The 26,312-nt window shown below is 43.3% G+C and overlaps 1 protein-coding gene across 7 annotated transcripts in view; it reads right to left on the bottom strand.

Moving 5' to 3' along the window:
* Window positions 1–26,312, bottom strand: part of FRMD4A (FERM domain containing 4A) — a 681,483-nt gene that overhangs the window by 121,322 nt on the left and 533,849 nt on the right. For all 7 annotated transcript variants that reach the window (XM_066279107.1, XM_066279109.1, XM_066279111.1 and 4 more), the window contains 3 exons: window positions 18,556–18,640; window positions 7,247–7,303; window positions 6,308–6,330 (listed from right to left, as the gene is read on the bottom strand). In XM_066279107.1, the coding sequence (XP_066135204.1) occupies window positions 6,308–6,330; window positions 7,247–7,303; window positions 18,556–18,640 (165 nt within the window). The remainder of the gene's footprint in view (window positions 1–6,307; window positions 6,331–7,246; window positions 7,304–18,555; window positions 18,641–26,312) is intronic.

Genomic DNA, 26,312 nt, shown 5'->3' with positions numbered 1-26,312 from the left:
AAGAGGGTTTTTATTTTATTTTTTGTCAGAGACATTCCTTTATCTTTCCAGACTAGTAAACACATGGTCTGATGGTTTACAGAAGATATATAAAAAGGTCTGTTTTTTTATTTTTGCTAACTGCTCTCCCTGAGTGCTAAGAACATACAGCCTGTGAAAGAAAAAAAAATACTATCAGCAAAAATAAATTCTCCAACTTCTCTTCTGAAATAGAGGTAAAAAAAAAAATCAACGTTTTTTTGTTACTGAATGACTGACTGCTTTCATTTCTATTAACTGAATAATGCATTGTTCTAACTCTAAAATCTGTTTGTTTTTTAAAGAAATAGATTAGAGCCTGACCAGTAGTGGTGCAGGGGGTAGAGCATTGACCTGGGCACTGAAGTTCCAGGTTTAAAACCCTGAGGTCGCTGGCTTGAATACAGGCTCACCAGCTTGAGTACAGAGTCACTGGCTTGATAACAGGATCATCAACATGATCCCATGGTCGCTGGCTTAAGCCTAAGGTTGCTGGCTTGAGCAAGGGGTCACTGGGTAGGCTGGAGCCCCTCCAGTCAAGGCACATATGAGAAGCAATCAATGAACAACTAAAGTGCCGCAACTACAAATCGATGCTTCTCATCTCTCTCCCTTACTCTCTGTCTCTCTCTAAAAAACAAACAAAAAGAAACAGCATTAGAAACCTGCAGGTTGATAGATCAGGGATACAGTAAGGTTTCTTAATAACCGCTAAACTCTGATAAGCTGAGACTCTATTTTGGATAAGCATTTAACTTCCTACTGATGTCATATACACTGACCTCTAAGTATACAATCACAACTTTGCTTCTTTTTCTTTGGTCACTGTGTTTATTTAGAATAGAGTCTGCAGATGTAGGGCCTCCTCTATTGCCTCTCCTGCACACAACAGGCCCTACTGAGCAGGTAAGGAAAATGTGGCCCTTGGATCTTTACACAGAATTTCCTTAATATCAACCTTTTTCAGTTGCTGTTTGCTCACAGGTCCTAATAAATCTCATGCTGGTAAATTCCTGTTCTAATGATTAGCATCAGTACATCCGGTCCTCTGTAACAAAGATATTTCCAGATCCCAACAGATGGCCCAGAGTAACAGAGCTGTAGCAATCTGGTTTCAATAAATCTTGTTAGTAAAATATTCTACCTAACAGATGTCTCTTACTACGGGTGATTTTTTATTATTTCGAAGGTAGTGTGATTTGGGCAATTATTTGTGCTGTTCAGCATAAAGTATTTTTTAATCAATTCACCAATTTGGCAAATGCTGTTTAAAATGATTTTTTTCCCTTCTTTTTTGGTGGCACACTTTCAGAAGGGCTGACAGAAAGTAAAAAGTGAGGAGGTTCTCAAAATCAGAGTATGGAGATTAGTTTTCCATTAAGGTCCCTTAGAGAAAAAAACAAAAACTCAAGTTCTTGTAACACCTTACTTAATACAGCGTAGCACAGCAATGTCTTGTATTAAATTAAATTAGAATGTTACTATACAATTTGACTATCCTGGTTCAGTTGATTAAATGAGGAGTTTCCTGAATTTCTCTTAAAAAATTTTTTTTAATTGACTTGAGAGAGAGAATAGGGGAAGAGAGAGAGAAAGAAAGAAAGAGAGACAGAAACATCAATCAGCTCCTGCATGTACCCTGACGAGGGATCAAACTGGCGACCTCTGTGCTCGGGGACAGTGCTCTAACCAACTGAGCTATCAGGCTAGGGTACTTGTGTTTACCTTTTTAAAGAAGAGAATGTAATTTTTCTACAGTAGCCCAAGGTTTAAAAATATTTTTTTTTTCTTTATTCATTTTTAGAGAGAAGAGAGAGAGACGGGGGGAGGAGCTGGAAGCATCAACTCCCATATGTGCCTTGACCAGGCAAGCCCAGGGTTTCGAACCGGCGACCTCAGCATTTCCAGGTTGACGCTTTATCCACTGCGCCACCACAGGTCAGGCCGGTTTAAAAATATTTTTAAAACAGGAAATGGCAGTGGTCAGCAGCACTCAAACTACTACAGAGTTTTGCTGAATAAAGTACCTGTAAGTCATAAAAAACTGTAGTTGACTAATGTTCAGCAGTGATTGTCAAACGAGAACTTTGTTTTCAAACTGTGCTGACACTTCTCAATCTAATATTTGCCTATAAAGCTACCATGGTTAATAGTTCTTAGGCTATTCAGTTGTTTTTAAACAGAAATGCCAACTTTACTAATTTCTCATGGTTGATGGGCATTCATTTTTTTACAGAGATATACACCAGGAAATGAAATACGATGACCACATGCTGTGCTAAGGAAAATAATACATGAGAGAACATGTTATTTTTAGATAAGACTATTTCATAAACTTTCAACGGTATCGTACAAATTTGTCCATCATATGTTAAAATACGAACGTGTGTGACATATATTTCTTCCTATCACGGGCAATTCTTCTTATCTATTCATACCTGAGTCATTTTCTTCCAGCAACACTGAAACCAAGATTTCATTGTAAAGTTCAGTAAGACAGGGAAGTGAGCATTTCCCTTAACTGGTGAGAAAAGGGAGCGTTGTGTAAAAATAAGCTTCAGTAGTCTGCTGAGCTGAAAGAATTCAGAAGAAGAACCAGACCGGCCTGTGGGTTCAGGAGCACTTATGACTCAGGCTGCCTCCTGCAGCTCTTTCTATGAAAGGACTCAGCACTCTGACTTCCCCTTTTTTAAAACAACTCTTCCTCTGGTACTTCAAGGAAATCGCTCCCATAATTTGTAGAATTTTAATATTCATTCTACAGAAATGTAATCTGTATATATTTATAGAGACAATATATATATATTTAATATGTAAATATATAGAATAATAGCATCCTGGGCAAAATAGGCTTTCAGGAAGTTAGAGCTTCGAGACCCTTAGGGTAGGAAGGGTGAGACCCTTAGGGTAGGAAGAGTGAGACCCTTAGGGTAGGAAGGGTTACAAATGTAACTCCTAACCTCTGAGTGCTATCGTTAGTTCAAAAGGTTATGTGAGCCTCCGGGTTCTAGAATATCTTAGAATTATACCCTGGACCAGGTATTACAGAAAAGATCTCTCCAATGTTCTATGTGTTCTAAGCCGACATCACATTTTATTAATATCGTTCAGGAAAACGTGTTTACAGGGTATATACAAGTCAAGGCCATTCAGTTAAACACAACTAAGGTTGTAGAGTCTTGTATGAATTACTAATAGAGCAAAAATAACTTTCTGTAAAACTAAATTATGATACTGTAACATCTTAAATGCCTAATGTTCAGTCACCAAACCAAATGTGGTCACCTTCAATGCTTTGGGGATTTGTCCAGATGTAGATGGGAAGAAGCACCAACAAGGAATTTAGAATGACTTCTCCTGTTCCTAAACTCCAGGCCGCTCCAGCCTACTAACCATGTGGGCCTGCCCCGGCCAACGGGTGTTTGTGAGGAGTCCGCCCGCCCCGTGTAACGCATCACCTCCATGCCGGGGACCAGGGTATTTTCTGTGGGAGATAAACTGGCCTTGATAAGGGGTTTGACCTCTCCTTCCCTGACAGCTATTTCCCTCCCCAGAGAATCGCTGTTACAAACAAACCGCGAGGCTGCCCTTTGACAAATGAAGCCAAACCAGCTCCTTTGTTTCTCTGAAGCCAACAAGCTGGCATTCCACAAGCTCATTAGGGAGCCTTAAATAACTGCCGGCTGGCCTGCACTTCCTTGTCCCTGGCGACCCCTGTGGTGACACATTCTCATGCTCCACGGGCCAAGTAGTATTTAAAGCAGAGGTTAGGGCTGGCGAAGGAAAAGACGGGGAAAGTATCTCAGAGTAAGTAGACCGGACAATGGACACCACTGGGCCTGTGATTGTCAAACCATTTTTCATGGAACTGCAGACATCTCTGTAAATAGATATGAACTTGCACTTATCAAAACCCCCAAATTCCAATACCAAATGAAGGCATAACAAAGTAATGGAAAAAATAAACCACACAACAAAGTGTAACTTCTATATCCTGAAAATGTTTCCTTCAACAAATTCAGCGAATGGAGACTGGCTGCCTGTAGGGTTCAAGGTCTCCTAATAAGGCTGTAAAAAAGCCTCAGTTAAAAAACAAAAAAGCGGCTACCTCTGCTTTATAGCAAGGATGTGGGAAACCTAGGTGAAAGGGGCCCAGAGGTCTCCTCACACAAATAAATGTTCCCATGAAGCTGAAGGGGCTCCCTTTTAGAATCGAGGTCAGCACACTACACCCCACTGGTCAGATCCCAGTTCTCTGTTGGTTTTTAGAAGACCCGTGAGCTAAGAATGATTTTTACATGTTTAAATGGTTGGAGAGGGTATGGAAATAAAAATGAATAATATTTTGTAATTCATGAAAATATATCAGAAATTCAAATTTTCAAGTGTATAAATAAAGTTTAGTTGGAACACTGCCGATTGTCTATGGTTGTTTTGCACTTAGAAACGGAGAGGTGAGTAATTGCAGCAGGACTGTATAGTGTGCAAACCCAAGATATTACTGTCTAGCCCTTTAGATGTCATGTTTGCTGATCCTTGTTTTATACTGTCAAATAATTTTTTGCTTTTGCTGAGATACCTGAGTGAGAACATACATCTCACGTTTTGTTGGAAAGCTTTAGAAATGCATAGGAGAGTGAAGGAAAAGCAGCTAAGACCTAAGAATCAGTCAGCATGAACTTGACAAAGCTAGACAAGTACAGGGAGGCCACCAACTGAAATGGTTAATGTTGCATTTGCAGATCAAACCCCCTAAAGCCGAGATGGCGAACCTTTTCACGAAAACCGCCCACTTTTTTTTTTTTTTTTTTTTTTTTTTTGTATTTTTCTGAAGTAGGAAACTGAGAGGCAGTCAGACAGACTCCCGCATGCACCCGACCGGGATCCACCCGGCATGCCCACCAGGGGGCGATGCTCTGCCCATCCAGGGTGTCACTCTGTTGCAACCAGAGCCATTCTAGCACCTGAGGCAGAGGCCACAGAGCCATCTTCAGGGCCTGGGCCAACTTTGCTCCAATGGAGCCTTGGCTGCGGGAGGGGAAGAGAGAGACAGAGAGGAAGGAGAGGGGGAGGGGTGGAGAAGCAGATGGGCGCCTCTCCTGTGTGCCCTGGCCGGGAATTGGACCCAGGACTCCCACACGCCAGGCCGACACTCTACCACTGAGCCAACCGGCCAGGGCCAAAACCACCCACTTTTGCAATGCTAGTCAACCTGGTCCCTCCCGCCCACTAGTGGGCGTTCCAGCTTTCATGCAACCAAAGGGCACCACGACTGGCCTACCATGAAAGCTGGAATGCCCACTAGTGGGTGGGAGGGACCAGGTTTGACCAGCACTGCAAAAGTGGGCAGTTTTTATAAAAAGGTTCGCTATCACGGCCCTAAAGCATAGGAAAACATACAAATTCCTTCACAGAAAAGAGGCACGATTTGTGTTTTATTTTCATACCAATTTTGCTAATTTCCTATTAATGAGCCAGAATCCTCAGGCCCCAATGTTCTGTTTTCTTATGCATGTGGTTTGGTCTTTCTGTCTCTAGACCTTGATTCTAAAGAGTTGGTTCATCCTAAATTTCCTCCATGGGAGTTTGATGCAACAGAACCCAAGGAATAATGTGTTTCCGAGCCGACAATCCTGTTTGTAGACAGCTACAACCACCTACTCTGTGAAGGCCCCAATAACGACCCAATAACTAGGAGGCACTCCAGCCATGCTGGTCAGTGGGCAGTGCCTACTGAAGTGAATGGCAAGACTGAGGTTTGCATTTGCACAGGGCTATTAGAGCAGTGTGCAGGCTCTGCAGTCTGTCTCTGTTCTCCCTAACATGATACATGGAGAAGAAAAGCAGAGGTGGAATATTTATGTTGTAATACTTTTATGAATACAGTCTCCCTGTGGGATAGCATTTTGCCCCTCAAAACATAGAGAGAAAAAAAATAAAGATATCAATTTCCATACTAGGACTGCAGCCTTATTTACACTGTAGCGATGGGCTTCACAGAGACACACAAACAACCTGACAAACCTCAACACCATAGCCATGTGTGATACCGGTTTCTCATTCAGCCTTGTAGTAACATCTAGGCTTTTTATTTAGTACAGAAGACCCTTCTTGCTATTATTATATGGTCTATGCCCGATAGATATGTTTCAATAGGCAAGTTGAGAGCTGAATCTCATCATAAATATATATAATTAATAAATTGCCCTCTTACAAAAGGCAGAAATTTAAAAAAAAATAGAGATGTAATGAAATAAATTTTTAAGCAAAATAACTTTTGTAAACTTACCTAGAAAAATCTCCCTTTGCCTCCTGTGGAAGAAAAAATTCAGTATCAGTGAAACATTCTAATTCAGAGTTAAAGCCTTTAAAATACACTACATTCTATAGTCATGACAGTTCCTCCACAGAATTAGTCCAGCTTACCTCTGCTGTGGTCCTATCTGCCACAGAACTATAATTAAGAAGGGACACATGCCTTTGCCACTTAAATATGAGACAATTAAACTTTAGAAAGTTATATACAAAGAAAGTGATTCATAAAGACAAATTGCAAGTTTCCACCTCTAAGCCCTGCTCTAACTTTTTCTAGTTTAAAGATTTTGAATCAGAATGTGCATCTGGGTAGAACTGTCTATGTCTTGTGCTGCTTCTCATTTTAACATGTATCAGGGGCTATGTCCCGATTGTACTGAAGACTTTTGGAGGCGGGGACCACAGACTCGTTAGTGAATCTAGCATAATGCTTTGAACAAAGTACTTGTTCAATAAATCTTTGTTGAAGGAATAAGTTGGTGACATCCTTTCCCTTCACCTTGTAGTGTTGCTAATATTCAGTATACCTCTTTTTTTGTATAAAGCTAACGGTCTTTTCCTTGTCTTTCCACAAGAGCATGAAGTGACAGTCTTGGCAATTAATCCTGGCTATTTAGTGGGCTTCTCCAGAGTGGGGGAGAGCGCCAGATCCAAAGAAAATGGGGCCACTGAATGGTCTCAGTTTTCCTCAGGCTCAGGTTCTACACACAATGTTTCCTTACAGAGAGATGCTATCTTAACATTTTGGAATAACAACATCTCCTATTTACTGCCTTGGTGCACTGTCCCCAGTAGTTCTTTCCTTCTGTGGCTATAATAACGGAGACACCAAGCTGTGGCTATTGCAGGGCCATGCATGCTAAGTCTTATTCCTCATTCTTCCGGGTGTGGTCAGGAGGCGGGGAAAACTGACCTGTAAAATATAGGAGGCTAATTCAAACACCACTTCACTATCGACATCAATCAGTTCCTGCAGAGAAAAAAGACAAGGAAGGTAAGTTTGGTACTTGAACAATGACTTCATTATGATGTGTTCTGAAGAGGAGGCCTGGTCTTCCTTTTCTGAGTTCCCCAGAATCTCAGACTCACAGAATATCTCCGGTTCCTGAGGCAATGCCCCTTGAGTTATCTGGCCCCAGGTCCTCCCTGACATCCTCCGGCGGCTCTTTGCCAGAATGGACCCTGTGGTGCCTGGACTACCCAGTCCTCTCTAAGGCCTCAACTTTAAATCTTCACGGGAAGCTAAGCAGTGGGCCAGTCCCCAGCTTGTTACAGACCTGTTAATCTGACTGATCAATGGAGTACAGTTACTTGATCATGAATTGCCTTTTCTCTGTAAACTCTACCTCAGAACTGGTATGTAGTACGACTTTATTGAAGGAAATGTCATACTGGGATTGTGACTCTTTAAATTAAAATCAAAGAAAATTAAAAATATAGTTCCTTAGTTGCCACCTTTCTGTCATGCACTCAGGAGTTCAGTATAGCTGGCGGCTGCCGAGCAGGAAGCACTCCTGTCCCTGCAGAGAGTCCTACTGGTCGGCACTGTGACAGAGTTCGGGCTTAAAAACGCTCTGTCCTATTCGTCCTTCCCCTAAATATTTAATCATGGTCTATGGACATGGTCTTAAAAGGACATAAACCTTTTGAAAAATATCTAATATATATTTTTTCTTTTATGTAATATATATATTTTCAATATGTATATAGCCCATATCTCTTTCCAAAGAGCTTTACTGAGGTATAACTGACCCACACAAAACTGCACGTGGTGAATAAATCCAGTTTGATGAGTTTTGACAAATTCATACACCTGTGTGTACCATTGCCACTTTCAAAGAAATAAGCATATCCATCACCTCCAAAATTTTCCTCGTGTCCCTTTGTGTGTGTATGTATTCTTTCTTTGTGTGTGTGTGTATGTAGTAAAAACACTTAACATAAGCTCTACCTTTGTAACAAATTCTAAGTACATTACACTGTATTGCTATACATAGTTCAGATTTTAAAGACAAAGGGAAACCCAGAGTCCATTTGCACGTAAGAAAAATAACAAAACTAATTCATATACTTCTGTTGTCAAACTGCTGTTCTCTCTCTAACATCACTAGATCCTATTGTAAGTGACTGGAGCACAGCAAGTCAGAGCTAGGACAGACATCCAAAACTGTAAGGGGCTTTCCCAAAGTCACAAGGTCTCAGTGTCAGTACAGGGGCTGGAAACCACAACTGAACTTCTTGTCCAGCATGTGGCCTTTCTGAGGGCGTGCATTCCCCCAAATCAGTTAGGACTCAGTCTTGGCCAACATATTGTCAGAACCAAACCTGTCATCAAAGGTAGCTAAGCACGCATTACTGTTCATTTGAATTATAAAATAAACTCTAATTCATGCCTTTTGTGTGTGTGTGTGGTCCAGAATTGGCCCCTATAATTTAAAACAATGCACTAAAGCAAGTTTGTATCTTTTGAGGGAAGGATATAGTTGGGCTTAGGGATTACAAAGATGGATAATATCGTTCGCTACTGAACCACCTTAGAAGTGTGGCCTAAGAGAACTAACAAGAGCACATGAAAGAATGGGGGACAATAATTCTTTATGCTTAGCTGGCAGAAGGAGCTTTATGAGCATTGTAATTGACGCAAACTGTCAGTGCTGGGATGTGGAGCTATGCCTGAGATTGCATTTCTGGGATTGCCAGGTCCCATCAGAATGTAACTCACTTAACAGTGTACAGACGATTTACAGAAACACTATCCAGGGTTTCCACAGCAGATCGTTCCCACTCGTTTCTACTCTATGTTTGTTGCTATTCCCACCAGCTGGCTTCCTGCAGTTGCTCACATGTACTTGTTAGTGTGCTGGGAAGTATGCTCTTCTGTCAAACATTTACACCTACGCTGCAGCCAATGGTCAATGGTGGGCTAATGTTTAACACCCAAGGAGAGGCTTATCTAATGTGTAACTCAAAACCAACCATCAGGAGACAGCCGTTTTAAGTGTGAACGCAGCTTTGAGATCATTATTTGACTCATCAGCTAAATGAGAATGTCTCTACTGTGGGAAGAAGCAGAGCAGGAAAGGCAGAGGGAGGGCTTTTTAATTTGATTTGATTTCACACAGCCTATTGTGCAGCTCCCGGAAGGACTGCTGGACAGTACTCCGGTAGTGAGCATTAACTGTAATGCACTCTTATTCACAGCGAAGCTACTGAAAATGCAAAATTAAACATCTGATGTGATTTACCCAAGTTCTTTCTCACCATATTCATCCTCGGGGTACGTGGAAACTAGCACCTCTAAGTAGGGTAAGTTTTAACCTTCTCTGACTTTGATCATCTCCCAGTGAAGACATTAAACACAGCGAGAGTCAGAATGTGGCCAGGTAGAGGAAAAAGGATTAAAGAAAAAAATGGCCCAGGCATTCCACACATTTGTAAAATCTGATGGAAAAGAAAGCTGCATCATGACTTCTTATCATTTCTACTTAATCTGGATTGCATTCAAGAACCATCTCATCTGGCCTCAGAGAAATCAGTACAGATCGACATGGTGTGTGCAGAAACTGACCTGGGCACAGCAGGAAGACGCGTTCCTAATTGTGAAGAGAATTCCTTGTCTACCCCACAGTCTCTCCCCAATTCCTTGATGTCTACTGTTCCTAATACTTCTCCCCCTTTGGCATCGGCCCTCCCCACTGATTTTATCTGTAAAATTCCATTGTGATGGCGTGAGCTCTACTGCCCACACCACACAATTCCCCCTGTGCTTCAAAACCTGAAAGCTGAGTTCCCCACGTAGAGGAGCTGCCCCTCAGACTCACACTGCCGTATCACATTAAAAAGACAACTCTACCTTTTTCTCATCTGACTTCTCTGGTGACCCAGAGATGGCTTCTTTCATGTGTTTCTGCTCATGCAGAGAAAATAAACTGAATGGGGAAGAGTGCGTGCAAAAACCCCAGACTTTCCTGGGGTGCTGGGTTTTCCCTTGACTGAGAATGGAATGAGAAAGGAGGAGGGAGAACAGGAGAAGACCCATCAGGGAAGATCTATGGGCACTTCTCACGTGGCGCCACCTAGGCCAGGGGTCCCCAAACTACGGCCCACGGGCGCATGCAGCCCCCTGAGGCCATTTATCCGGCCCCCGCTGCACTTCCAGAAGGGGCAACTCTTTCATTGGTGGTCAGTGAGAGGAGCATAGTTCCCATTGAAATACTGGTTAGTTTGTTGGTTTATATTTACTTGTTCTTTATTTTAAACATTGTATTTGTTCCTGTTTTGTTTTTTACTTTAAAATAAGATATGTGCAGTGTGCATAGGGATTTGTTCATAGTTTTTTTTATAGTCCGGCCCTCCAACGGTCTGAGGGACATTGAACTGGCCCCCTGTGTAAAAAGTTTGGGGACCCCTGACCTAGGTGCTGGTCATGTGACATCTTCGGTACCCCAGTGCGCTCAGAATCACTTGAGGATGAGTGTGTGCAGGGTTTGCTGAGCAAGAATGTCGCCTGGGAATCTAGGGTGCTCTGGGGAAGCATGTAGTAATCTTATATATATGATGTCTGGTAGTTATTGTGGCCATCTGTTTTGGGGCATCTGTTTTACGTACTACTGAATAATGTGTGCTGCCTTCTTTGATCTTTTGAAAAATGGTAGGGAGAGACAAAACATGACTACCTGCAGGTGTGTGCATGTGTATTCAGACGGGGCTGGGAGGACGGACCTGCTTCCTCCAAGTCAGCGTGGTTTCATTCCAGGTGATTAAGTAGCCGAAGGAAGAGGCCTGAGGTCATTTATCAATCGCATAATGTCTAACAACATTCTCAGAAAGATTTCCATCTTAAGGTCACCAACTGTTTGAACAAACAGTCCTATGAGAGCCTCAAGCGGCAGGTGTTGTGGACTTTCTCCAGAAGTCCTGAGAGCTGGAGGACCTCGTCATGGTGCCGATTCTTAACCAAGAATCGGAATGCAAAGCATTCTTCCATGGTCAGGAATTATAGAAATTCCAACTTTCACCTAAGATTAATGAGATAATCATGACAAAAATATGACCAATGGCCACATGGTAGTGTGAGAAGATTCCAGTGAGGACGACCTTTGCAAAGTGCATTTGGAAAGACTTACAGGACAGGCCTAGTGGTTTTCCGAGTGACTCCTACCAGCCGTGACCACCGTTCTGCTCACCCACAGAACATCCAGAGATCAGAGTTTCTTGATGCCCTCCCTAAGAACATTTCTACACTCACATGAAAATGCCAGGTTTTGTTCTAATCCCCAAATGCCCAAACAGCTCTGGAACACTGAATACATCATGGATCTTGAGTTTCATTTTCTTCACCAGTCAAATGAGAATAATGGTTTCTTTTCCAATTATCCTACTGAGTTTGGCGAGGCATAAATGGAGAAGTGATCTGGAAACTCTAAGACAATCTACAAATATGTCTGTATTATTTATTTTTGCTCATTGGTGTTTAGATAATTTGAACTCCACAATATTGCCTCTGTCCTTCAGCACGTTTTGACATAAACAGGTATATGCCATATAGTGAGATATATATATATATATTTTTTTTTTAAGAGATAGCAGCACTTTGTGTGTGTGTGTATGCCTACCTATGTGTGTATATCATCCAAGTGTGTCCTAATGCCCACATGTTGTCTCCTTGTGACTGTAACTGCCCCACCTTATTGCACAACTCATAGTGACTACACAAAGCCAACCCCAGGCAAACAGGAGCTGTGGCGCATGACAGGACTGATGTGATCTTGCACTATTCCTCTTTCTAGCCCTTTGCCGGTTTTTCATCAGCCAAGTCGCTTCATATCTGTCTAATGATCCACTGAGGTACATACGATTCATGCTGGGCCCCCCACTCTCTCATTTAGTGGCCCAGGGTTGGCTCCTGCTGTCTACTGCATACGGTCCATTTCATGATCCTAAGGAATCTTTTATAGGTCAAGGGCACAACCAAGAGTATGAGGTCACACAAGTTTGATTCTAGAGTTGAAAATGAAAGGCCTTCTCTGTTCTTTCTACTCTCTGTCCTATGACCAAATGCATTGCACATGTAATAGTCACACTAAGAGATAAGGATTAGGATTCTGTCAGTCTGAGCATCATATTTATGTTGGTTTCTTTGTCTCATAGGACTTGTTTCTGGCCTTTGTTTCTCTCATCTTCAGAGAAGATGATATCTGCTCATTAACAATGCTTTTTGAAGACCTTGGATAAAGACCACTTATTTCAATTTTGTCAAGAATGATGGTATTTAGACCTAAGTGGCAAATGTGGCCCAAAACTGATTATTTAAGCTCCCAGACAAATGTCGAAATCTTGGAAAAGAAGGCAGCATGAGACTCCCCAGCACATCAAACACGAGAATTGTAAGCTTGTTCTCTTCTGAGATGATCTGCTTGCTCTCGGTGGGTACATGTAGGCACCAAACTTGATAATTTCCCAGGAAACATGTGAATCCTTGCTACCTGAGACTGGAAAGTAATCAACTAAAAAGAATGTACTGAGCATTGACTATGTGATTAATTCAGTGACCAGTCATGAAAGGTGATCATAAAAATTCACTCAGAAAAACGTTCACGCCAACTCTCCCTCCATCCCAAAGAGGCCAGTTTTACTCCATCTTCAGGAGGTGACTATGGGTCCTGTTTTTTTGGCTATCATTGTCATTAAGATAAGTGTGAGATCAAGCACAATTTAATTTTGACTTTATAATTAAAAAGTGAATAGTCAATCCCTTCAGGGTAGACAGGGCTATACAGTTCAAACATAAGATTTATAACTGCACAGTCCTTTGACTAGTTCCTCCCTTCACCTGACTCAAATTATATAAATATCAAGTTACTCCTACAAGGAACTGAATGGAGATAGGTCATTCTTTATGGGAGCCAATTTTCTTGTCTCTCTGTGAAGAATATTGCTGGCTGGATCTCAGATTTCTTTATTTTCCTTATAACTTTAAGGTCTGTAATGTATGGGAATCCTTCTAACAAACCCCCTCCCCCCCAAAAAAAACCCCAGACACTGACATTTTAGACCTAGCACTTATTGTTTGCAGGGCTATTCAAACTTATTATGGAAACTAACTTTTGACATCAATTTCATTTTGTCAGTGGAGAATTTAATCCTGCAGCCTGGAGGTGGGTCAGAGCTGAGCGTATAATCCACGTCCACTCAATGGCTCCCATGCAGTATGCCAAGTCCATTGTCTCCTGGGAGGCTATCGGATGGGCCTCACTAGTTGAGGTAGGAAGCCATATCCAAAGAGGGAGAGAACCAGATGGAATAGTTGGCAGTTGTGGCACTTCCCAGGGAACACAGAACACCCTTGGGCACAACTCCCATGGGAGCTTGCCATGGGACCAGGCAGATTTCTAAATGAATCCACCCATTCTCTGGTTATAAGTTTCCTTGCCATCACACACGTCACCTTAGTTGAATTAAAACACATCAGAAGTGCTGTTGCAGCATGTGGCCATGTGGGGCGCCAGTGGCCCCGCTCCATATTCATTTCTTCTTTACCTAAACCAGACAATACAGCCCTGCTCTCTTGTGACTGTAGTCTAGTTTTTTGCAGCTGGAATAGATTAGGACTGTGGTTTCCTGCCTTTTTTTTTTTTTTTTTTGTGTAGAAAATAGAGGGGTTGTAAAGCAAGGGAAAGTGAGAGAGAAATCCAATTTGGTTATGTGTTCTGTTTCCTGGTGAAGAAAGAGTAGGAAGGTAGAAAGGTGGTATTTGTAGTTTGGGAAAAATAATAAAACAAAAACCATTTTCTCACTTGAAGAAAATCTGTCGAAGAAAGCCAAGGTCTGTTCCATGGAGAAGACGAACAGGCAGCCGGGATGAAGTGGACAGAAAGCACAGGGATGGAAAGGGAATCTACGACCCGAACAGAAGCCACGGCCTGCCGCGGGCAGTAAGGGAGGACACTCTGGAGAGAGTGAGGACTACGGGAAAAGCACACAAACACTGCTATCCAGGTGCCGCCTGGAAGAACTGGGCCTGTCAGTGGCTTTCTCCACAGGGACACTCACCAGGGAACCATCCCCACTGGCCCTGTGAGCGTCAGTTAGTTTTTAAGTGCCTCACTCTTAAATGTAGGAGAACAGACTAGGGTCAACAAATAATTAAAAAAGCCTCATACACAAAAGACACAAACCTCAATGAACAGTAAAAAAATAAAAAAGGAAAGAACCAAAACTAGACAAAAACAGAAAGGGAACAGAACATGCATGATAATATTATCAGAGCACTATGATGATATTAGATTCAAAGACAATAATAGGATAATATATATGCATAAAAGAGAAAAGCCAGATAATATAAAGCAAGTCTTAGAAATTAAAAACATCATAGCAAAGGTTGAAAAGTTAATAGAGGAGATGAAAGGTAATAACAACAAAAACTCCTAGAAGACAGAATAAAAATACAGAGATGAAGAACAGGAGAGATGAGGTATCAAATCAGGTGACTCCTGCAATACCGGGGATACCTGAGAGAAACCTTCGTTCTGTAGTTCCAGGTTCAAACTATTAATCACATATGAAGGCAGAAGACTTTTTCAGGTATGCAAGCAGCCAAATAGTTTACTTCCCATATGCACTTTCTCCAGATTACTATAGGATGTTCTTCAGGGAAATGATGGTGTAAAACAAAACACAGGAAGACCCAGGATCCAGTAAACAGAAAACCCACTGCAGAGTTGGGGTGCAGGATGGGGCAGGGGAGCCCTGTACGGAAGGCTGTGAATGGCACCATTTCCAGACCCGAGCAAGTGGATGAGGAGCCTCCAAAGGGAAGTCCCAAGAGAAACAACAAAAGACATCACAATAAAAACCAAACCAAACACAGCTGATGAACTTGGAAATTAATATTGGTATGCATTTTGGAATCTGTAGGAGCTTTTGGAAAAAAATGATCGGTACACAGAAACTAAACAAGTAACTGCAAGGCCATTATTACACCTTCAGGTTAAACATCTGGTTATCTAAAAAAGAATCACAACCACAGACGCTACGTGGATTAGTCACGCTAATGTAATGCTGACAGACAGCCGCACTTTCACCCATCACCATGCTGGAAAATGGGAAAGGTCAACAGGAGACCTCAATCCTCAACTAACTGGGCAGGATCTCAATAAATCTAAAATGGATAAATCGAAGAATAACGCCCTTTGCCAATTATTTAGAAATACAGAGGCAAATACCAGAAGAAATAGCTAATATTGTTGAAATTGGTGGGGAAGGTGGGGCTCTTTTTCATAATAAGCCTCTTAGAACCATTCAGATTATAAACGGCATCATAGATTGTGTATGTTACATGCCACTGAGCTGGCTCCAGCCCCTGGAGACTCTGAAGGAGTGATGTGCAGAGTCCTGTTCTCAGCACTCTGCTCATCTCCTGTAGACTCACACCGACAGCTGCTTATGAAGTCAGTCCCTCTCATATTTGGCCTTCCTCTTTTCCTGCTGCCTTCTATCTCTCCTAGCGTTATTATCTGCGCTATATATTACTTTGATGAAAATAAATATTTATGCTTTAAAAAGTAAATGAAACAGGGTCTTAGAAGCAGGAATAAATAACTTATTTTATCTGAATAACCTGGATTCCAGTACACTGCAAAAATCATTTCCCGAGAAACAGGAAGAGAGCTGATATTAAACCTGTGCTGTGTCAACCGAAGCCTCCGGTATCAGCACCATCTACAGACTACATATCTGGCGCTGCCCTCTGGCCTGAGGGCACAGTGTGTGACACAAAGGCCACAGCCAAGGTAAATACCTGGTGCCTGCACCCAAGCACGTAGTTCTAGCCAACAGGAGCTACCAGTGAACCCGGTGTGCTGCTATGTTCATGCTGCATCTCGTCTGGTTTTCTCAGGAAGGTTGTGGGTAGTCTTTTAATATCCTTGCAATCCAAAGAGGAAAATTAAGTTTGGAGACATCACAGAAGGTGCTTGCATTTACTGTATTTACTAAGAGGCGGAGCTGGGACACCAAATCTGAACTCCTAATCACAGTCACGCTGCCCCTGGGACTCCCGTGTCTGACATGTTTACAGCTGTGCACAGCAGGGTCACAGCAGGGTCACAGCAGGCTCTCTGTCTCTGAGCCCCTTCCCCTCGCCGACACCAGACTTCTCCCTCTGGAAAGTGAACGGGTCCTGCTCAACCTCACGCATGATGTTCAAGTAAGACAATACCTGTGAACATTTTTAAAAATTAAACTCTAAGTGTGAATTTATGCAAATTAAAATATTAGTTTTGATGACCAGGAGGGAGACAGGCAGTCCCGCAATGCTATTTGGTGTCCTCTATAAACTTCAGGACAGCTATCTATCTCTGGGTCACTGACAGGACCAAGCTCCAGGACAGCTCCTGAGAGTAGGCTGCTTGGGCTTCTGGACTGACACCTCTCCATGTCAGCTGTGGGGGCCATGACCATAAATGAGTGCATCACCATCTTCACTTGGAGAACTTGTAATACTTAGTTCGGAGGATTTATTCTTCTTTTTTATTTTCCATGAATCAAGTCCTCAGAAGCAAAACAGCCTTCAGCTCCAGCTCAGCATTTGTGATAGACTGAACTCTGAACTGAGCAACAGTGAGAGAAGCTTTTTCTCCCTTTACTCTGGTTTCTGTTCAAGCATGATTTGGGGCAACTTTTTACTAGTCTGGGTTGAATGTGGCTTCATCAATTCAAAAACTTTCCAGACATTTACTGCCCACGTCTGCCACCTGGTGGACAGTGCTCGCTTTTTATTCATGAACATTTTCAAAGTGCTTTCACATCCATTAAACAAAACCCAGCAGTTACACTTAACAATCTGTGAGGTATGTAAGGTTGGTATTATTTCCTTGTTACAATGAGAAAACAGGGACTTGGAGAGATGAAGGAATTTGCAAGTTCCTGAAACTACATTTAGTGACTCTCCCCTCCATTCGGCAAAAATTCAAAATACTTCAGTTTTATGCACCCTGAGTTTGAGTCCAGTTTAAGCACTGGCTCAGCAATTGTCACCAAGTGAGGGCCTTTCACAGAATGATCACATGATCCAGCAATACCACTTCAGGGTATACACCCAGAACAACTGAAAGCAGGGATTTGTACAGATGTTTATAAACCTATGTTCACAGTAACATTACTTAAAATAGCCAAAAGGTGGAAGCAACCCAAGTGTCCATTGATGGATGAATGGATTAACAGGATGTGGCATATCCATAAATATATATTATTCAGTCAAAAAGGAAGGAAATTTTGACACATGCTACCATATAGATTAACTTTGGGGACACTGTACTAAGTGAAAGAAGCCAGTGACAGAAGAATAAATATAGGGCAGGGCAAAAGCAGGGTTACTGTTGTGAGTACCTGGAACACAGAGTTGGTTCTTGTATTATTATTTATTAATTTTGTATATTTTCCATATGATCAACTCTAAGTCTACCTTTGCCCACCCTGTACTGTTTGATCCCACTCATATAAAGTACCTACAGCAGTCAAATTCACATAGACAGAAGGCAGAATGTTGGTTTCCAGGGACTAGAAGGAGGAAGAACGAGTTAGTGTTAAATGGTGCAGAGTGTCAGTTATGTCAGATGAAAAGGACTCTGAAGATGGATGATAATGATGCATGTACTCAGTGCCACTAAACTGTACCTTTATCAGTGGTTATGATGGTAAATTTTATGCATTTTAGCAAAATTAAAAAATTTGTCCCACCCAAAGTCCAATATGGTCTCTTTGAGACATACTGCTAGAACTTTTCTGCGTCCCAGTCCGATGCTCCATCCACTGCGCCACCGCCTGCTCAGGCACAAGAACTTTTAAAAATGGTAAGTTATAAGGTATAGATACATTTGGTTACAGAAAGTTCATTCATACCAGCGAGACCTAAATTGACTAGTCCATTTGTCATACTTTTCTAGGCTTCCTCTTTGTCTCAATTACCAGGGTAAGGAGACCCCTAAGATCAAGTTAACACCTCAAGGAGTGAAAAACACAGTGATGGCGTCAGAAGCTGTCACATTATTAAGCTGGTAGCTTTAGTTTCATGGACTTCTAATTTATTTACAGTCATTAATTAATAAGTTTCTCCTACTAATCAATAACATCATACTGGAGGCAACAACTTGGGAACTCCAGCTTCAAATGATCTTTACAGATTTCAATGGGAAACTCTGAACAAGAAGAAAAGGTACTTACTTTGTAGATACAGGACTTAGCATTCAGAAAAAAGAGCTCGATGGTGGCATTATCCTTTAGGTATGAAATGCTTTCTATGTAGAACCTGGAAGAGAAAAACCACAGATGAATCACAGAAGCACTGACCAAGCAGATAATCAACTCCTCTCCGAGCTACAGAATTTGGCATGAGGACTAGCAATCCCAATCTTAAATGCACCAAAGAAAAAGACATCATCTTTTAATCTCATACGATATCTTTTTGAGATAAGATAGTATTTTTCAAGTCCATTTATAGCAGGTTAGGACCATCAGGCCTGATAGCTCTTCCTGTGGCAAAGAATGGGCCTGCCGTCCACTTCTTAGAGTGGACTTAAACTTGACCATCTACTTTCTCTTTCCTCCCCTGCTTTCCAATTTTTAAAATAATATTATTTAACATTACTTTTTTGTTCTGATCATTGTTGAGCTGGTTTTTTAAAAGATAATTTCTTCTGCTTAATCAAATCAAGGGACCATATTTCTCTTAGAAATGGTTATGACCTATCTTCCTGAAGGTGGCGATGTGTGGTTTGATTTCTGGACATCCAGACACTTGCAACAAGTGTAACACTATATAATATTAACCCTTTGAGTAGTATGAACGTTTATGCACGCCCTTGTGCCTCCTGACCATCCAGAGTCCGATCGTAACAAAAATTTTTATTTTAAAAATGTGTAAGGCAACATTTTAAAAAGGCAAATGTATGTTCTTGTTTCCATAAATTGGTCATCAAACATGATTTTAGGTTAATAAAACTGTAACTGGAACTTATTTCATTTTTTTTAAGAAAAACTCACTCTCAGGGGTCAGCGAGCTTGAAAAACACTCACTATTCCAAGGGTTAATGCATATTAAGCAAACAAGAATTATATTTTTATTCAGACGGAGCTTACAGATTTTTTTCCTAGATGAAATATGTTGAAATTATTTAAGTTTATATTCAATGAACCATCACACATCGACTTTGGAGTTTCTTCAATTCCTTACATAGGTAAGGTTCTTGTACTTGTCTAAGGATCAACTGTAGTAAGGGAGCAGGAGTTGTGGTGACAGGGAAGAGGCAATGACTGAAACGCAGAACCTCGGAGGGGAGAAGGTTCTGAGCGCACGTGACAGCTGCTGGAGGGCCCTGGGTACCTGCCTCATGGAAACTGGGGACTCCAAGAGGGGGCTGAAGGTGAGAAAAGAAGAAGCAAGTGGTGTAACACAAGCATTACAGGTGACAGAAAAGTCCTAGGGAGGAAGTCAAGAGGCTAGCGCTCTGGTCCCAGTTCTGCGCGACTTAGGTTAGTCACATAAGGTCTCTCGGCTTATTCCCCAGCATGTGAACGAAGACAGGAGGACTCAGCTGATGGCTCTACATCTAAGAAGCCACTGCTTTCAGGTACTGGAAACTAATTCAGAACAAAACAATGACAACAGCAAAAACAACAAAGTAACACTGAAGAAGGCAAACAAAGCACATCACATGCTTGATCAAGTCCACAGACCACCAAGTAGCAATCTTTTGTCTACAGACTAATGATATGTGCAGAGGCTGTTGTGATTAACACAACACGAATTTATTTAAATCTGTGAGTGAATCCAGAGTAACTTCAAGTATTAGCAGATATTTTCAATCAAAAGATAGCAGTACAATTACTATCATGTGAGAGTCCACAGTACAATATGGCAGTCAAACTTGCAAAGCCTGGGAATGAGAAGGCTGGTTGATCTATAACACCCTCCACTGCAATACATACATACATACATACATACATACGTACATACGTACATACGTACGTACACACACACACATACGTAAAAGGATCACCCTCCTGGAGTAAGTCAAGAGGCTAGCGCTCTGGTCCCAGTTCTGCGCGACTTAGGTTAGTCACATAAGGTCTCTCGGCTTATTCCCCAGCATGTGAACGAAGACAGGAGGACTCAGCTGATGGCTCTACATCTAAGAAGCCACTGCTTTCAGGTACTGGAAACTAATTCAGAACAAAACAATGACAACAACAAAGTAACATGCTTTAGGACATGATGCCTCCACAAACATCTGCAGTGGTCTCAGAGGAACTGTAAAGTTGTATAACTTTCAATTCTCTGATAATAATGACTTGCAAAGAAGTAGCAAATCTACTTCTCAAAGCAAAGTAAGTTAAATTTGATTTCATTAAAATCTACATCCATTGTCCAGGGCTTTGCAGAGGGGTAGTTAGAATAATAGCAAAATGAAAACAGGAAGGAAGAAAAAGAGGGAAGGAGGGAAGAGTGTGGAAGGGAAGAGGATGGTGGGGGGGAGAGAGGGGAAAACCCATGCAAGGTGAAGAAAAGGAAAGAAGGGGAAGGGAGCGGAAGGGAGGGGAGGGAAAGGAGGAGAGGAGGGCAGGGTGAAAAACCTTGTATTCCACTCTAGGTGGCTCAGAAGAATGCCAGTGTGGCTGGGCAACTTGCAGGTGTGGCCTATTACAGATGAAACTTGCTTTGTACCTTTGTTCAAGCTATTTCTCCCACCTCCCTCCCCCCCGGAAAAAACAATTCTCCACACCCCAATTTACTCCTGTGCTCCCTCCAGCCCTTGCTCAGGGTCACCACACTTTGTCTGATTCCAATGACCCCCCACAGAAGAGCTCCTCTCCCAGGCCACCATGACACCCTCTGTCTGTCGTGTTGCCTCCTGGTCCTGTAATTTTCTGTTCCTTGGGGTGTCTTCTCACTGGGCTGTGGCTGCTAACTCCTGTAGTAGTGTGTCTCCAGCACTACTGTGGTGCCCGGCATAAACATGAGCTCATATGCAACTGTGAAGGAAACTGATTTTCAACAGTTCTCGCCGCTCACTGTTGGTGGGGTTCTTACTGGACAGTGAAGTGGACAATGAAAGCAATGTAGGAGGAAAGAAAAACGCAGGATTTCTCAGATGTCACCAAACTCTAGGTTAGGGGGTTTATATTCCACATCCATCCCTTCCCCCTGCCCCTTCTGACAATGTTAACACAGAAAGCTGTTCAAACAGAGCTGCTGCTTGCCTTGACTCGTAAAGACAGAATAACAGCAGAGACTTCTTGAGTTCAACAGTGAGTGACCTTAGCTCTATAATAATAATTTTGAGTCTCAACCTAGTGGGTCTGAAATAACTTCATTTTCAAAGCAATGCCTATTGTCTTTACCACATTTGGTTTAATTCTTGAGAATTAAGGAGTGAAGACATCTGTCTCTCCAGCCCCAATTTTCTCAATAGTATATGAGGAAACAACACTTCTATTTTCAACTCTAATAATGGAAAACCAAAATGAAATGGCAAACTCTACTTTTCTCTTTTCTTTTTTTGTGACAGCATTCATTTCCACCAAGTTCTATGGTATCTGGAAGTCCAAGAGGCAGGAAGGTAGAGGAAATGACAAACATTCTCAGATGAAGAAAAAAAAATCACCTCCTCTTAGCAGAAAATTTTAAAGCAGTTCCCTATTAACCTTTATCACCGAGAAGCCTGTCATATTATTATTCTGTAGCCTTAAATATTTTACTCATCCTGAACTTTCCATCTGTGCTAGGGAACTGGTGAGTCAAAAATGCCTGGAGAAAAAACAGACCCCAGACTTCTCAGTTCAGGCACGGAGGCCCAGAGCACCAGGAAGAAGAAACTTCTAGAGAAATGGGAAATGGTGGTGGTTTCGGTTCAAAGTTGAGATTTTCAATTTTCTTTTTTTAATTTTATTTTTGAGAGACAGAGAGAGAATTAGAGAGAGGGACAGATAGGAACAGACAGACAGGAAGGGAGAGAGATGAGAAGCATCAATTCTTTATTGCAGCTCCTTAGTTGTTCAAGGGGGGCGGCTACAGCAGAGCGAGTGACCCCTTGCTCAAGCCAGTGACCTTGGGCTCAAGCCTGTGACCTTTGGGCTCAAGCCAGTGATCACAGGGTCATGTCTATGATTCCAGGCTCAAGCTAGTGACCCTGTGGTCAATTGGCGACTTCGGGGTTTCAAACCTGGGTCCTCCACGTCCCAGTCCGATGCCAGTCCAATGCTCTATCCACTGCGCCACCACCTGGTCAGGCTCAATTTTATTTATTTATTTATTTTGTTTAATGAGCTATTTTTCCCCCTGTGAACCTTGGCAAAGGCCCTCCTTTCCAGCAGTAGATGGCAATGTTGCATTTCTTAACCTACCAGTGTGTGGCTTCCTCAAGCATCCAGTTCACAAAAATTCCAGGTCTCTGGGTAAAACCCAAGAAAATGGGTGATTTCTTATAGATTCAGAGTGTCTGAATGGACAATTCCAAGTCTTATTTCATATTAATCCTGGACTAATACAGACATATGGGGTGCACGAAGTGTGGGTGCCCTCCCAGCATCAGCCAGTTCCTAGAGATAGTAAAGGGCTCGCTGGTGAGCATGGCTTTCATAGGCTGACCAAACAATCCAGAGCCCAAATATCCTTCTTCTATGGGGGAGGGGTTTCTTACAAGCAGGGCCACTATCCACCTTCCCTAATCACTCCAGGGCCAGGAACCAAACACCTTGGTACTGTCCCTCTGCCTCAAAGTCCTCTGTAATTATTCAAAGAAGGCAATCCTCATCCATTCCTTCCTCAGAAACAACAACACAAGCTCGTCCCTCTGCCTCCTGACAGAGGCCAGTGCATCGCGGGGAAGCCCTGCCGGGCCTGGTGTGACCCCTCCTCCCGGGCAGGAGTGGAACACTGTGTCAGTGGCAGCTGGTCTCCCTCTGCCTGAAGCACAGTGAAGCCCACCCTCGAACCAGTGCCTCGGCAGAGACAGCGGGGCTGAATCTCAGGGCTGCCTGAGGGGTGAAGGGAACACCTGGCGAGTGCTCTTCGGGATCCATGAGCAATGTCACACACAACCTGGCCCCGGGGAGCCCAACCCAAGACTATCTTATCACACTGTCTGGAGTAGGAACAAATACGCGCTACGTCCTTCTGTACTTGCACACATCAAGGACTCAAGAGGCCTGGGAGCCTGTGTTGTGGAAGCCTCCCTCCAGCAGCCTGAACGCTGTGCAGCCAGATGACGTCAGACGGGCCCCCTCGCTGGCCGCTTGCACCTCCTCTTCCCTCTCACATCCTCCCCCTGGCACTTGGGAATCACTGAATATTTACAGCAAGTGTTAATTAAATGGACCAGTGATTTCATTTCATAATGAACAGAAATGTCACGTTTGGAATGCTGACTTTTGGTAGCGAAAAGGAGCAATCCTAATGAGAATGGTAATTGAGAGCACTGTGAGTTTCTGTGGCCAAATAGCTCTGAAGATTAGCAATTCAATGGCAGTACGATCTTAACGGGGACACCCAGTTGAGACCTAGCATGTTCTGGTGAGCAGGCGCCTCATTTTAGATCTGTGCTTTCATTGTTCCTGTGAGTGACAGCAAACAGCAACTGGTGTCTGCACTGGTCAGGTCACTGGCTGTGAATCCCCTTGCCCAGATCAAAGCTTCCTCTTTCTTTTTTTTCAGTTGCCCACTTCAGTTTACTCTTTGTGAACGTCTACATTTGAGGAGAAAAAGCTCATCTTTATTTATTTTCCAATGGTACGGATGACCAGAGCTCGGGAGACTCCTGGCTGGAGAATACACAATTAAAGGGCAGCCCAGACACGGAGGAAGCACTCTGAGCACAAGCTGTGTCTGTAAAAGGACAGAAAGACTTGCTGAGGTAGGCTGGTAACTTCCTTATTTCTTTCCCTTGACATCTTTCTTCAACCTGCCTGGTGAACGCTCTCAGAGGGCCACTGTTCTCCACTCTGGGGAGCCTGCTTCACAGGACTCTTTTGGCTCTGGCCAGTTGGCTCAGCAGTAGAGAGTCGGCCGGGTGTGTGGAAGTTCCAGGTTTAATTCCTAGTGAGGGCACACAGGAGAAGCAACCATCTGCTTCTTTACCCTTCCCCTTCTCTCTCTCTCTCTCTTCCCCTTCTGTAGCCATGGCTTGAATGGTTCAAGCAAATTGGACTTGGGCATTGAGGATGGCTCCATGGTCTGCCTCAGGTGCTAAAATAGCTCAGTTGCCAAGCAACGGAGCAGTAGTCCCAAATGGGCAGAGCATCACCTGGTAGGGGGCTTTCCGGTGGATTCCACTCCGGGTAGGTGCAGGAGCCTCCCCACCTCTCACTTAATAAACAACACAAACAAAGGTCTTTCATTGGATGTGACCTGCCATCCAGTGATCACTGGCTGCTCATAAAAATGTGTGTGAAAGGTAAGGGAGGTAGGGAAGACAAGGCTGGATGGGGACACAGAAGTCACATCACACAGGACATGCCGAGGACATCCTTGGTGTGATAATGAGAGTCCTGAAAAATTATGAGTAGGGAAACAGATGAAATTTATAGAAAGATGCTCCATGGCAACATATAGGAGAGATGCAAGGGGCCGGGACCAGAAGCAGAGCTGAGCCCTGAGATTTCAGAATGAAGAAAGGCTTGTGAAGGCTCTAATTACAGCGAAGGGGCGTGCGTGAGGTCAGGCCTGGAGGTAAGAGCCCAGTAAGACGCAGACATAACAGGAATTAGTGACTGAGCGGAGAGATGGGAGCAGGTGGGAGAGAGAGCAGGTGACATCACGGTTGTGCCCTAGTTTGTGGCCTGCGAGGCTGGAGGGGTGGTGGTGCCAATGACAGAGACGAGGAGGTCCCACAGGAAGAAGAGCAGGCTTGGCGGCAGAAGGCTGACACCACCTGATTCAAGCAGAGGAATGCAGAGAGGCACCTGTGGAACGTGGGGCATAGAGACCTCCACTGACCGGGGGCGGTGGGGCCGGAGGCTGGACTGCCACAGTGTCAGCTCTGTGGGGGCGGATGAGGGGAGGGAGGGAGCGAGTGCAGACCCACCTTCTGAACCTCTGCTGTGAACAGAGGGTTGAGCAGAAGGGAGCGGCTGGAGGAAGAAGCGAGTCAGGGAGGGTATTTTTTCTGTTAGGGTGGGAGCGAGGTGGTACAGAAGGGAGCAATCCATGGACAAGCAGCTGCTAAAGACGGAGAAAAGGAGAGATGAGAGGAGGCGATCTATCTGAGATGGTGGGATAGGCGGGAACTGAACCCGCCAGCCTTGGATGGTGAAAAAATGGCCACTCTTCCTCTTCCCATGTATGTGCGAGCACAGTGGGTGCTTGAGGCCACAAATTGGAGGCAGACGCAATGAAGTATGTGGGTAAGGGCACAGAAGGCTGATAGAACTCACTAATGCTAGCTTTTGTCTTCTCTGCAAAATCATAAGCGATATGACCTTCTTGGAGCACAGGGAACGAGCTTCTGGTTTGGTCTGCAGCAAGAGAGAAGGAAGGCCACTGTGGCATGCAGATCGCGAGCAGGCGTATGAACAGAACAGCCTAGAAACACTGGTGATCTCTGTGAGGCTGGTCACAGTCGTTCAGGCGCCAGCAGCCAGTATATGATTCCATTCTACCATGACCACACTCAGTAGCTCAGGGGTAGAAATAAAAAAAAGTGTGTGATTGGACTGATCCAACACTCCCAGTGTGTGTGTGTACGTGTGTACGTGTGTTGATGTGCACACATCGTGTGCCAGGCAGAAAGGGGAGGTGAGATCCAGGGTAAGGGAGTGGTTGCAATGGTGCACAGCTGGGTTTGAACTGAATTGGCAAAGAGATGATGACAGGCACGGCTGATAGGACCTTAGAAGTTGGGGGAAACTCATACATGCCCCTCCTTCACTCAATGTTGAGCTTCCAACAGGCCACCAAGCTTTTTGACTGTGGGTTCCCCTTCAGG

Source organism: Saccopteryx bilineata, chromosome 5, assembly GCF_036850765.1.
Source record: "Saccopteryx bilineata isolate mSacBil1 chromosome 5, mSacBil1_pri_phased_curated, whole genome shotgun sequence".
Classification (NCBI taxonomy): domain Eukaryota; kingdom Metazoa; phylum Chordata; class Mammalia; order Chiroptera; family Emballonuridae; genus Saccopteryx; species Saccopteryx bilineata.
Note: the sequence above shows the minus strand (reverse complement) of the source record. Positions and strands in the feature narration are given on the sequence as shown.